The 13,926-nt window shown below is 42.6% G+C and overlaps 1 protein-coding gene across 1 annotated transcript; it reads right to left on the bottom strand.

Annotated features, from left to right (window-relative positions):
- Nucleotides 1-7,922: 7,922 nt before the first annotated feature.
- TMEM174 (transmembrane protein 174) lies at nucleotides 7,923-11,722 on the bottom strand. The gene is made up of 2 exons (XM_009556133.2): nucleotides 11,027-11,722; nucleotides 7,923-10,076 (listed from the first exon to the last, which is right to left on the bottom strand). The coding sequence occupies exons 1-2, from the start codon at nucleotides 11,656-11,658 to the stop codon at nucleotides 9,974-9,976; spliced, it is 735 nt and encodes a 244-aa protein (XP_009554428.2). The 5' UTR covers nucleotides 11,659-11,722; the 3' UTR covers nucleotides 7,923-9,973.
- Nucleotides 11,723-13,926: the final 2,204 nt, after the last annotated feature.

Genomic DNA, 13,926 nt, shown 5'->3' with positions numbered 1-13,926 from the left:
TCTAATATTGCAGATAATAAGCATCTTAGAAGTTTTCACAGAGGGCTGAAAAACATGTCCATTTATGAAGCATGAAAAGTGCTGCTTAATTTTCCACTCTTGAAACAGCTGGGATTTCTCTCAGCTCTCTGTGGCAGATCAGGCAGTTAGTTATGCTTGTGAAAGGTAAGAGAGCTGAGTGACATAAAATTCTGTTGGGGGGCATCAAACTAGGATTAGTTGGCTCTTTGGTAAATGAAAGATGGGAAATACACCTGTGAGATACAAGTTCTGAAATATTTTTATTACTATAGACTATATTGTAACTCCTATTAAAGTAAACAATGAAAATAATTTATCATCTGATAAACGAACGGTATCATCAGCTTCTGAAAAATGCCAACAGACACCTTTTTTATGATATTTCCATTCTTGTTTCTCAGTCTTCAGTGACTTAATACAGATGCATCTCAAAATATTAAATCAAGACATTTGTGTTTTAGGCATGCCTGCATGTGCATATCAACTACACTCACTCAAGTACTGCAAGATGCTCTAAGTGGGCATGTGACTCCAGTCTGCAATCACACACTGTTTTCTGTCCTTTTTGCTTGTATTGTGCATGCAACTTGACTAAAATACGTGTCCCAGTGCAGCAGAGAAGCATGCAAGCAGAGATCCTGTTCTGTGTTCAGAATCCTGTTATCATCTCTGTGCCTTTAACAGCGAGTTCTTCCGATTCGGGCAACAAAGCTGGTGAAGGGGCTGGAGAACAAGCATTACAATTAGCAGCTGAGGGAACTGGGGCTGTTTAGCCCTGAGAAGAGGAGGCTGAGGGGAGACCTTACCGCTCTCTGCAACTGCGAGGAAGGAGGTTGTAGAGAGGTGGGTGCTGGCCTCGTCTCCCAGGTGACAGGGGACAGGATGAGAGGGAATAGCCTCAAGCTGTGCGAGGGGAGTTTCAGGCTGGACATTAGGAAAAGCCTCCTCACAGAAAGGAGGACTGGCAGAGGCTGCCCAGGGAGCACTGGCAGAGGCTGCCCAGGGAGGTGATTGAGTCACCATCCTTGTGGATATTTAAAAGACAGGTAGATGAAGTGCTTAGGGATATGATTTAGTAGTAGATAGGTATGGTTGGACTTCATGATCTCAAAGGTCTTTTCCAACCTAGGGATTCTATGTTTCTATGATTTTATGATTCTGTAACTAGACTCTCTTATAGTTCCACGCTGATTTTCATACACTGTTGAAACAATAGCAAAACATAATAGCCAAATGAAAACAGTTACTGTCAGTTCTGTTTGCTGTATGTATAAGAACACATGAATCTGGCAACCATAACATTTTTGTTAGTTGTTTTATGGGGTCTAAGAAAAAACTCTGATTTATATTACTCCTTGGCAGTTTAACAGTGTTACTTGTTAGAAAAATTGAAGGACCGCATGGCTGTAGCACCAATATAAGCAACCAAATGACAAATAAAATGAGCCTGAATTCTTCAAGTTACACCTCCACCAATAATAATCAGGCTGATGCTCATTCTGAACTGATGACATCACAAGTGAACTGTTATCCAGTCAGATCACAAGGCAAGCTTTAGTTATGAAGCCTTGTTTATTCACATCAAGGTTTCATTATTTGTTTGGAAGCACGGGCATGGTTTTGCAATTCATTTGGACTTTTAAATTTTTTTTTTACCAAACAGAGGAGAGCTTGCTTGTTGTTTTTTGTTGTTTTTTCTTTTTTTTTTTTTGTGAAAATAGCTGAAAAGTAACATACAATTCTTGAAAATATCAGGTAAAGCTAAAACATCTTAGTAATGTTGCCCTGTGGGTCACCACCTTTGGATCTGTATGGCTAAGAAAACATTAAAAATTAACACATTTGTTGCTTGATTTTGATTAACCATCAGTATTAAGTGCAATACACAGAGCATGGTCTGAGAAGGAAGAGGCATTTATAACAGGTAGATTAATGTGTACAAGGAGTTAATTTTTTGCCCCTAGCCTTTATCCGATTCTCTCTTTTCTGCCATGTTGGGCCCTACTCTCTCTTCTTGCTTTTTCCTAGCTTCTAGACTTTTTCCTAACTTCCATTAAAAGCAAGGACAAATCATAACTAATTTAAACAAGTTGCTCTACCAATTTACTGATGGGCTTGTGCAGTTGTCTATCACAGCAGGAGCCACGCAAATCTTTCCCAATTTGTTGTTTCCAGTGCTGCAGTCTCTCATCATTTGCCATATTACTTCAGTCCCTGCTGACACAGTCCTACAGTAGGTGATTTTAAGCAAGTTATTCTTCTACTCAATGGGTGTGTGTGCTGGGGTTCATGTGCATCTATGGTTGTGTATGATAGTGCTCTGCATATTTGTCTATCAGATTCTTTGAATCTAATGGAATTTATTCAGAAATGCAATTCTAGGAGGAAACCTCTAATACATTCACGGGGAAGAGTTAAGAAATTATTTTTAACTGAAACGTTGTTTAGCAAAATGTTCACTTGTGTTGTTTGGTAGGCTGAAGAGCTCCCCATTCTTTTCTTCTCCATCACTGATTTTTTATTCTTGCTTTTTTTTCCTGCCTTCCCTTCCCATTATAGAAGTGTAAGAATAGAAGCCAACCTTCATTGGCATTCCTGCATTTCTGCATTTTTTTTGTCTTCTGGACATGTATGCCTTTGCCCTGTGGCTTTCTTGAAGCTGGGTCGAATTCGATGTCACTGCATTTAAATAAGGATTTGCACATGTGATATTTATTGCAGCTTCTTCTCCCTGTTCCTTCCTATTGTTTTCCAGCACATCCAGGACTTAGCAGGTTGAAAAAAACCCCTCAAACACACAAGAAACACTAGACATTTCATATTGCTGCCTTTATTCACCCTGTCGAGCATTCTGTGCCTCTCAAGATTTGTTAGATACAATAAAGGCCACATTCAAGGATCTTAGAATACAAGAATGAAGTTCATATCTGATGTGACTTATTTGTAAAAATGAAACATTTATGTATTTGCACAGCTTTTACAGACACTATTGTGATCATTATGTCTGTGAAAAAGGGTAACTGGTCAAAAAACAGCCCTGACACAAAGATGCTTTGTGCTCCAGTGGCAGCACAGTGCTCTCTCTGTGGATGTCCTGATCAGTTCCTGGCCAGTCAGCTTGGAGGGCACAAGAAGCAAGCACCCATGTGTCTGCAAAAGACTGAAAAGACATAGAATACTCTATAATAATGCAGAACATTGACACAACATGAAACATTCAAGTACCTCTGATTTTGAGGGCAAACCCTGGGCAAGTAGAATATATAAACCTTATTTGAGCAAATGTGGTGTCATATTTTTTTCCTTTATGTTTTACCAGGATTAGTAAAACTGCAGTGTCTATGGAGTACATGGGTACAAATTCGGCACTATGCAACTTTTTTTACAATAATTCATCTTTTTCTGTCCTCTTCTGTTGAAGACTTAGCAGGGAAATGTTGTTTTGTGGCAAAAATCCTATTGCACCTTTACAGTTTTGAAGAGATTAATTTCTGTTGAAATTTTGTGAGGTTATTTTCCTTCCTCCCTTTAGGATGGCATATGCAGAGACGGGCAACTGGTTATCTAAAGAATGTGTTCTTTAAAAAAGATGGCGAAACAATTATCATGATGCGTGTGCTGTGGTCTACATATATGTGGGAGGTGGCATCTTAAATTGTGAAAAACAAATTAAACAGTGAAGAGGTGTGAGTTGCAGCCTTCTCAAGCTGCCAGCTTTCACCAGGCCTCTATGTGAATCAACGCTGTGTCCACAGTGATGCGTGGCATGTGCCTTGGGACTTGAGTGTCACTGTGGTTGTATCTCGCTGAGTTTGGGTTGCAAGGCAGAAGAAAAACAAGATGGTCACACCAAGACATGTCTGTTAGTATGGAAGCCACCACCAGTTTCATGGTTAGAAGTTCAAAACACATATTTATTTCTTTTTATGGCAGTCACCTACTTGGATGGCTCCATCATTCAGTATTTCCTTAGGTATGTCTTCAGGCTGACAAAGCGTGAAGCTTTACCTTGGAGCTAAGTTCTTGATAATGCCCACTGAACTGTAAGTAAAGAAGCTGCAGCTAGGCAAAACACAGCAATATCAGGCCACCTGTCCAGAGCTGTTAAATAGCATGCCCTATTCTCTAAATAGCATGCTCTGTTCTCTAAATAGCAAGTCCCTTGTCTTACATATAGACTGATGACTCATTTGCAAAAATAACGAAAAAGTCTTTTAAAAAAATCTGCCACAATACATGCAAACAGGAGAGCAATAACCTCATTCTAGGATTTAATAGAAGATGTACAGCAGCATGCTGCTGCATGTCCCACAGTGTCTGCTGAACAGCATGTGTAGCTGCAATCCGTTGCTCATTAGAGTTGCCACGTATGGCACAGAAACAAGCAGACATGGCATTACTGATGTCCCTTGACTGTGTTCTGTTATTATATATAGAATGAGATTCAGAAGGGTGTTTTCTGACTGATCATATGAGCCAGGGAGTTATTTTTGGCTGCTCTCTATAGAAAAATTTCTCCATCACTTTGCAAATGTTGTTCAGGAGGACAGAAGCCTGCTCCATCTCAAAATTAGGCTCCTCATAACTTTTGTGGTTTCGACACTGTGCCCTGAGACCTTGGAAATTAACTTCCTTTAGTACTCAGACAGGCTCCCTCATGAATTCGTTGCTGTCAGGAAGCTGAGGCAAGCCTCTCCTGTAGGTCCACATTGGTCTGCTCTACCATATGCAACTTCTGCAGCTGTTGTCAGTCACCCCTTGCTAGTAGGGAAATGAGTGTTTTCAAATCAGGCATTTTTAAAGGGACTCTGCCTGCAGCCCCCACTTGCCCTGCAAGGTTTTTACATCACATCACTTCACAGGTTTGAGATGAGTAGTATCTATTGGATGAAGCTAAACTAGAAAATACACACTAGGAGACAACTTTTGTATTTCATCCGCTAAGTGGCAATCCAGAGGACTGTCTGGTATAAACCCCTCCAACATGCAGTGAATGTGGACATTAGGCTCTCCACACCTGCTGTTTCACTTTGCAGACCCACTCCTGCTGAGCGGCGCTGCTCAGCTAATGCAGGCACAGCCCATGAGATCCCACCTGGCTGTGCTGTACACTTCTCTGCCAGACACAGCGGTGGACACTTGGGGATGGAGCAGCAACAGCGACGTTCAGCACATCCTGCTGATGTCTAGTTACTCTGACAGCTAAATGGGAGCCAATAATGATACTTGCAGCAGGCACAAATTATTTTAGGTGCTGTACACGAACAGCATGCCCTAGTTCTTTGGAAATGGCCCTTGGACTCCCTCCTGCTCCTTCACGGAAAAAAAGAAATCACAGAAAGGGTAATCGGGCAGGGGCAGAGGCTGCCCAGGGAGTGGGTTGAGTCACCATCCCTGGAGGTATTTAAAAGGTGGGTAGATGAGGTGCTCAGAGACACAGCTTAATGGCAGATAGGAATGGTTGGACTCGATGATCCAAGAAGTCTTTTCCAACCTAGCGATTCCATGATTCACCCAGAGAAGTCTGTCCAATTAGATCACAAGGGTGAGGACAAGCAGGGTGCACGTGAGCGCACTGTGCAACATCTCTCCCTGAGCTGACGTCCTTCCAGATGTCCACCCCTCCTGTGAGGATACTTAAATTCTTTGGTGATTTCACTGGGTATTTCACCACGGAAAGCTTTTTCCTCAAACAAGCCAACTTTCACCTTTGTGGGAGCCTCAGGGTGTTTTTTTAAATGGCATTTTTAATATTCAAAGTTAGGGAGAAAGCCTTCAGCTCTCCCGGCCTGAAAGCCGGGCGGCATACAGCAAAGCAGCAGGTTAGAATGTGCCGGCTCTGCACCCTGGAACCTGCCGAGTCGGTGGAGACATAGGACCGCCTTCACGCTGCCCGGTTTCATCCTGGGCGGGTGAGCAAGTGTCGGGGCGGGAGGACGGGGCTCCGCGCCCGCGGCTGCGGCGGCGCCGTTCCGGCCCCCTGGCGGGGACCGGGGACGTGTCCGCACGAACGCTCCGGCTCTGTCGCGGTGAACGTGCTCGGCCGTGGCCAGGCTGGGGCAGGGGACAGCGGCGGGGACCCTGGGAGCGAGGGCTGGGGCTCCGCCAGTTGCTGGGGGGGCAGCGCAGCATCGCCCATCGCCCCGCGGGGGCCGCGCACCCAGGAACAGCTGTGCGCCAAACTAGGGCTCGCTGGAAAGGAACGAGCCCTACTTACAGGTTTATTTTTTCCCCGAGACCGCGATTTCGTAAATCCCCACTCGGGTTAAAAATAGCTCTGTGAAGGGTTTCAGCGCTGCTGCTTTCGAACGCCCGCTTGGTCGGGTTGTTCTGCCTGGGGATGGGGATGCAGGCGCTGGAACAGGAGCATCATCAGCCGCTGGAACAGGAATCCCCGGTGATATTAGGCTTTTGTGAGAAAATGCTACGAGACCAAACGAAGGCAAACCTTGACTTGTGTATTCCTGTGCTTCCTCACAGGTACAGCAGCACTGATGTTAAAAAGCAGGCTTCAAATTTAGATTTTATTTGAAAGGAATTTTGCACGCTGCAGCTGCATTCGGCACAGGGCATTTCAGTGTTTTGAAATACCTCCTCAATCTTAGGGCAGCTCTGTGAAGAACACTTACTGCCATGAACAGCGCTCAGCTTATCAACTGGCATCTCTACAAATGTCATAGGTTACCCAGCTCATGGTCAAAATCTCATCAATGGAGTCATATTACGAAAAGTCACAATAACCCACTCAGTGTTACACAGTTGAATATTCACATACAACATTCTGTTGCTATGGCTGGAATTCAAGATGCATCAAACTCTAATAAAGCATCATTCTGCGGGCCTGCAGTTGCATTGCAGGCAATGTGGAAAACGGTAATTTTGCTTAAACAGCACTACTTTAAATAAAAGCAAATGGAGCAAAATCTCAAATATAATCTTCCAGGTGCTCTGAGGAGCTAAATCGGCATAACCTAGTGGAAATGTGTCAGTGAACCTTGGTTGAAGGCCTGACTAAATAGGGCTCTTTCACTCATTGTAGGATGGAAAGAGATCATAATGCTGAGAGGTGAATTCATGTGGTGGTTACATCAGTGAGGATACAGTAACAAAAGAAAAAAAGACAAAACCCTAAAGATGAAAAAAAAAAACCAGAAAAAAAGGATGAAAGTAGAAGGCGGAGGTAAGAGGAGGGAGAAAAGCCTTAATAGAATATTGATCTATTCTTAAAAACGGTAATCAGCAATCAGTGCTGGAAGTAAATGTTGTCAGACTGGAGCTTTGCAAGCATCTGTGCAACATAAAAAGACTTATAGAATTCAGGCAGAATTTGTCTGATGAGTCAAGATCATTTTAATACGTAGTTATTTAAATTTATTTGTTCCACCTTCTCTCTAAAAGGAAACCCAGGGCTTTTTCAATTAATGATGTCTACAGAAGTAAACTTCAAACCAATCTTTGGAGTCCACAGTGCAATCTTCAGGATTTCTTATATTTACTCTTGAGAGTACAATTTGGCGTCACCAAAATAAATCTCTGATTATCCCATGAAATATGCTTATACCGCGTATTTGGGAAAAAAAGAGCAGCAGCAAAAGTCTGTGTTTTCTGACTAAAGGAATTTTCTTGTTGTGGGGGAGGGTTATTGGGTAGAAATTTTGACCCTGGTCCTGCAATTGGATCCATCAAGCCTGACCTCTGCGCTCCTGCAGTGCTTGCTGGAGTCAGCAGAACTATGTGCTAAGTGCAGGGATCTGTCCATGTGGAACTAACTGGGGATTTGGGACCGTCCAGTTTCCTGCTGTGGAGGGAGGATGAGTTCACCTCTGTGTAAATTCCAGAAGAGGAGCGAGAGATTTCCATGTGAGAAACTGGCATTTATTTTTAGACCTTCTGTTCTTTCACTCAGTCCTGTAGAGATCGTGCTGATCGCTGTGTGTCTGCCTGCCTGCAAGCACCAGGCCATCACTGCTGAAAAATCAGCGTGCTCTATATTTCTCCAGCAAGAAAAACCTCACACATAGTTTGTAGTCACTGTCCAGTAGCTGCTGCTGCAATTGCTAATGCAGCTTTGACTCAGTTTAAACGTTGTGTCCCAAATATGACCTCTGTCAATGTCACATCCATCACTGTGGAGAACAGTAGTTTCCCTGTGCCCCTCCAAAAATGCTTTATTCCCTGTCAGTCTCTAAGTATAGAGCACAGGGAGGATGGTGCTCACAGGGAGGACAGCGAGCCCCTGCAGACCCGTGCAACTAGACAATGTTCTGAATGCAGATCTTCGTCCAGAGCTGTGTCACCCAATCACTAGTGAGGTTGCGTGGACACTCTGTGTCAGGTACATCCCATATCACCCGATCGTGCTCAACACTAGACTTCTTCAGCCTTCAGGAATGAGATCAATGAAATCAATCACAGATCGATGACAACTGGCAGGAGCTGAGACATCTCTATTGTCAAGTAGAGAAAGTTCATGCATTCCGTAATGACCACTTGCTTTTGGCCATGTTGTTCCATGTTGTGGCTCACAGGCACAACAGCAGCATATGGCTCAGTTGTTTTGGACAGTGACCATTGCCCTCTAGATCATTTTGCGTAGTGCCTGGTCCAGCAGGCATGGGCTGAGAAGAGCTTTTGCCTTTACCCCTTGCCCTTTGCCCTTTGATGGACATAGGCAAACCTGATGGTATCCTGGAAGGGGAGATACAGCCTTGTCCAGCTCTTTTAGGGCACTTCTAGGCACACTTAAAGGCAGAACTTAAAGCATATGTAGAAATACAAATTAAAAATACAAGTACTCATGGCATTCTCATTGCCCCGGTGTCTAGATGGCTCCTGAGCAAAGATTTTTAGGACCTCCACTTTGGATTGCAATGCTTTGGAGATTATGCACTTCACCCTTTGTTAGATACAGTTGTAAATACATTTGTGGATACAATGCCTCGAACCATGTGGATCTTGAAAGCTGAACTTGAACAATAGAGTTCTCTGTGGCCCATAGTTGTCTGGATGCTCTGGGGAAACCTATAATTTCAGCTGTGTGCCTCAGACACACATTCAAACAAGAAAGAACCTTAGCAGGGGTTGCATCACAGCTCTCCCACAGAGTGACAGTGCAGCAGGGAGAGGATGTGGTTGCTAAAGCCTTTAAAACTGGTAGGACCACATGTCTCTGTGAAGGCTTTAGAAAGGCGTTGTTTTCTTTAGGGACATTAACCTACTAGCTATTATGATTCTTGGTGGGAAAGAGAACTCAGTTTGATGCATTCAGGATCTCTTAGAGGTCTGTGTAAAAATCAGAAAACCTCACTATTCATATATTTTCTATTCTGGGATTCTCTGGTTCAAGCAGTGTGCTCCAAAAATGCCTACAGGACTAGCTCGTTCAGGTGAACCAAGCAAAAGAAGTCTGATCTGTAGACAGGACTTATAAATAAGTGACCTAATCTAAGGAACCGGGTAGAATTAAGACATCATCAGTACTTTCATGGATCAGACGCTTGAGCACTTTTGAAGTTTCCCAAGCAATTAAGAGGGAAAACATATCAAGAATAAATCAAGTGTGTTCTAATATTGCTGAATGTCCAGCAGCAATCACGACCTTCCACAAATATTTTGTGCATTCGCAGTTCACATTGCTTTCAGCAAGTCTGAAAATCAGGCTTCTTTTTGGGGAAACCTAATATGGATCTAGATCCTTGAGCTTAATAGCTTTGCTATTAACACTTTTGCTATTAAATAATTAATAGCTCTGCTATTAAACTGCATAGACAAGGGCTAATGAGTTTTGAGGGAAAAAAAGAAGGGACTTCTTAAAGATCTTCAGTGATACTGAAGTGTGTATCAGTACCAAGATTTTGGTCATACTTGCTTATCATGCAAGTGTTTAAAGAAAACCTTCTTGCAGATTAAAAGGCCAGCAACTCTTAGAAGTGTCAAGTCATTCATGGCTATTTTAAGAAGACAGTGGGTATATTTCCTCATAACGGGGAGGCGACAAATCCTCATAGGTGCAGCGTTCCAGCAGTTCTTCTGGCTCATCAGAATTGTCCTCCAGTCTGAAAACAGGAAGAGCAGGTGCAAAAAGAATTTAGGAAACACAAAGTACACAAGTAACCTCAGTGCTGCATTCTGCCAGGCTTATCTCGGAAAAGCACTTTCTGACTTCTTGAGAAAACTCTATGAGATGAACTTTTCTCGCAATTCAACCATTTGTTGTGTTCTTTTTGTGATGTACGAAAGTGTCAAGAAGTGACCTTTGTTTTCATGATGCCTGTCACACATGTTGCTGAAGATGATGGGTCAGCCAGCAGTTTTTCAAACAGGCTTTGATAAATGAACTGCAAGTGACTTGTGTTCTAGGAAGGATACAATCTTGAGTAATTCCTATAATTATAATATTTTTCCTTAGAGGAAAGAACTAGATAAAATAATTTTATGTCTCATTAAAGCAGTTTCATACTGCGCCGTGACATCTAAGGTCTTCTGTTTGTCCCCAAACCAGGAAAAGAGTTAGGTCTGGAAGGTTGCTACAGTGGGAGAGGAGTATGTTGTGCCAGATGTAATCAGAAGGGAGAGCATCTGATACAAAATTGATTCTTTCATTGCCATTAAAACCCTGTGTGTTGACTAGTGTGTTCCGATTGTGTGTGGAAGTCTCTGTCTGTAGTACAATAATCTTCTGGTCAATAGTTATCTCAAGGTGGTAAGATAAACATTAAAAAGGCATGGGCAGGATCATATACTAATATCTCAAAAAATAATATGAGATTTAGTAGACTGAATGTCATATGGAATTCACAAATTAATTTAATTTGGATAAAAATGCTTTCCAGAAAAAGTATGTTACCATAGTCTTTACTCAAGAAATCCTTCTAATACAGAAATAAACCCCCCTTAAGAAGGATAATACTCTGGACTGACTTTTGTTTCCTTTGAAACCACACATAGCACTTAAAATACCCAGAAGCCTGTGACAAGACACACTAAGGCATTTCAGAAGATTTACCTCTGATTCCTGGTATTCTCTGCAGGATAAGTAGCGTAGTCTTCATCTCCGGTAAAAGCTGGGTTATCCAAGTGGTAGGTAGGGCAGAAGTGAGCAGAGCCTGGGGTGGCCATTGGTGAGGTGCTGGGGGAAACAGCACCGCAGCAGCTGAGCACAGGGTGAAGGTAGCCAGGGTTCACAGCAATGCCTTCCTGGGCTGTGCTTGGTGAAGGGATGTACTGTACCACTGTGGCACCGTGAAAAGTTATCGGCTGGTTAATGCCGGTGAAGACAAAGGACTGTCCACTTGCAGTCTGGTCAAGGTCTGACGTATTTTCCTCTCTTTCTTTACAGGACTTGCATGTAAGCATGTTAAACTTACAAACAGCAATCAGAATAAAAGTCACCCCAACAGACAGCAAGATAGGTCCTAATAACTGAGTCCACTCCAGGTGAGTGATGCCGTTGTATTTTATCCACCCCATCACGGTGAAAGTGATCCCCACCAGACCCAAAAACACACCTGAAAAGAGCAAAGTGGCACCAGCTTTATCCCCATCTGACACCAGGACATCAGATCTGTTTGGCTGATAAGGAGTGACAGAAAAGACATTCAAAGAGAAATCTTCTACACTGTTGTTGTTCGGCTCCATTACTGAATTTGAAGTATCTTCTGCCTCAAGAAAAAGGAAGCTCGCAATGGACGTGGCAGAGCATTTAAAGTCGAAGGTTCAGGTTAGTTATACAAGAACTTTGTGCATGTATGGTTAACAGAGTCCATCATGTGAAAGAATAGACTTTGTTTAGAAGAATAAAGGTCTGGGAAGTGAAGCCTGAAGTGATCACTAAAGACTTCTTGAATTGCCACCATTGCTTCCGAAATGGCTTCACCCTTGCATAGCTGTTTATCTGTTTATTCTCTTCTTTAATTTGGCATCCACTGATACTTCCTCTCTGTGACCATGCCAGATAGGACAGAAACGAAGCTGCAGCCACTGCAGCTTTTCCTAGGCCCTCTGCCAGCTGATGCATCCAACATCTGGACAGCATAGTTTACTTAACAACGATGCAGCAACTATTGGTCTCTTTGGGCCTCCAGTACCCCAAGCCAGATCTGTAGGAAAATATATGGCCATCGCTAGGAATGTTGCGCAGTGATCTGAAGCGTGATATTTATAGCCATGCCTGGACCTCTGTGGCAGCTTGTTCTACAGTCCAGAGTTTCTGAGTTTTTTCAAAGCAGGCTTTCTGATGTTTTGCCAGTGGGGAGTAGTGGGTAGATGGGAGGGTTGATGAGTGCTGAACAGCCTGAAAGGACTTATTGTTATAGGAGAAAAAGTATTTCAAGACAGGCAAAGTGTTCTATCCATTGGAAGGTAGCATAATTGTTCTGTAATTTCGCCTTAACTGCGGACATTTTTTGTTGTGGGATCTCCACACCTTCCTTGAAGTTCATACTGAATATCAAAGCCCACATAGCCTGAATAGTGCAACACTGCAGGAATGAGAAAGCACCTCCTGTAATGTTAAGCCTGGTAAAGCAAAAAATCTCATTCTGTATTCAGAAGTACCTGTAATTGTATTTAACTTTTTTTTACATCATGAACTGTTCTGTTAAATATATGTCCCACATATTAAACAGACAAATTACTTGCATGTTGAGAATTTCTGTTTCCTACCAGAATTAGACTAAAGTAATCACTGTCAGAGGGTTCTGGTAGAATATCTTTGTGTAATTCCTTCTTAGGAGGAAAAATGTCAAACTACTTGACCTGTATTGACTAGCACGGGAGGGGAGTACACACAGGACAGAGATTATTCCTCAGGTGGTAGAATGTATCGTGCTATTTCCTGATATCAGCAGCTCTGGGGAAGGAAAGTTATCCCAAGATTTGTCATATAAAAATGGCTCTAGAACTAGAAAACTCATTCTCTTTGAGACTGCTTCTTCAAAATCAGCAGAGGTGCTTTTAGTCTACTATGCAATCATTTCACACAGTGAGATAACAGCTCACTTCTGAAAAGACTGCTAAAATTTGGCGCCTTCAGAACTGATCCTGAAGACAATTGCAGATGTGTCTTTCCATTTGTCAGCATACAGACCTTGAGGAATAACAGTGCTGGACTCCTTAAAAAAAAAATTTGTCTGCGAAATTTACGAAGTCAGTATTATGGCTCTTCTATTACCAAGGGTGCCAAAAAGAATTCCAACAGATATATCAGTCCTTTCCTTAGCATTGAGTATAGCCAAGACTCTGCCACATTTTAGCAAATTGCAAGCTTGGGCTTGCAAGGCAGTGGTTTCGTATGACAACTAAATTAGAAGTCCTGAGATACTAGATAAACTGCCCTTGTATTGGTAATTATAGCCAAAACCTAAGTCATCTTTAACCTTGTATTTGGTAAACTTAATGGAATGAATTCTGTTACTGGTCTCAGGTTCTTCCATACCATGAATCATTCTTGTCGCTGTTTGACGAATCTTCCAGGTGTTCCAACAAACTTTTAAAAGCAGCATTATATTATTATAGCTGTCTGACTAATAGTATGTACAGATGTAGTGTCGTCTTCCAACTCTCATTCACTCAAGAACTCTGCAATCACTGTTTGAAACAGGATTGTGCTGGAGCACTTCATCAGTCCTACAGAATGGTCCTTAGATGCTACCCGGAGTCAGAGTTTCCCAGGTTGCGAGTTGCATCATCCCATGGCTGATGTCTTTTTTTCTGGCCTAGGACATGACTTAAGGGTTATTGAGCACGTGCACGGTAGAGCTATAGAATAGAGGCGACTTTTTCCGAGGTTACTCATCACTTTAACTTTGAAAATGGGATGCAAAAGACCTCCTGTCTAGTGAAGTAGGATCTAAATTAAAATTCCACCTTTCCCTGCACACTACTCTCTCTTTATCTGTAAGATAA

This window comes from Cuculus canorus, chromosome Z (assembly GCF_017976375.1).
Source record: "Cuculus canorus isolate bCucCan1 chromosome Z, bCucCan1.pri, whole genome shotgun sequence".
Classification (NCBI taxonomy): Eukaryota; Metazoa; Chordata; class Aves; order Cuculiformes; family Cuculidae; genus Cuculus; species Cuculus canorus.
Note: the sequence above shows the minus strand (reverse complement) of the source record. Positions and strands in the feature narration are given on the sequence as shown.

Coding starts and splice junctions, on each gene's coding strand:
- TMEM174 (XM_009556133.2), bottom strand. CDS start 11,658: ATGGAGCCGAACAACAACAGTGTAGAAGATTTCTCTTTGAATGTCTTT. Junction 10,077..11,026: donor GAGAATACCAGGAATCAGAG/GTAAATCTTCTG, acceptor TCCTGTTTTCAG/ACTGGAGGACAATTCTGATG.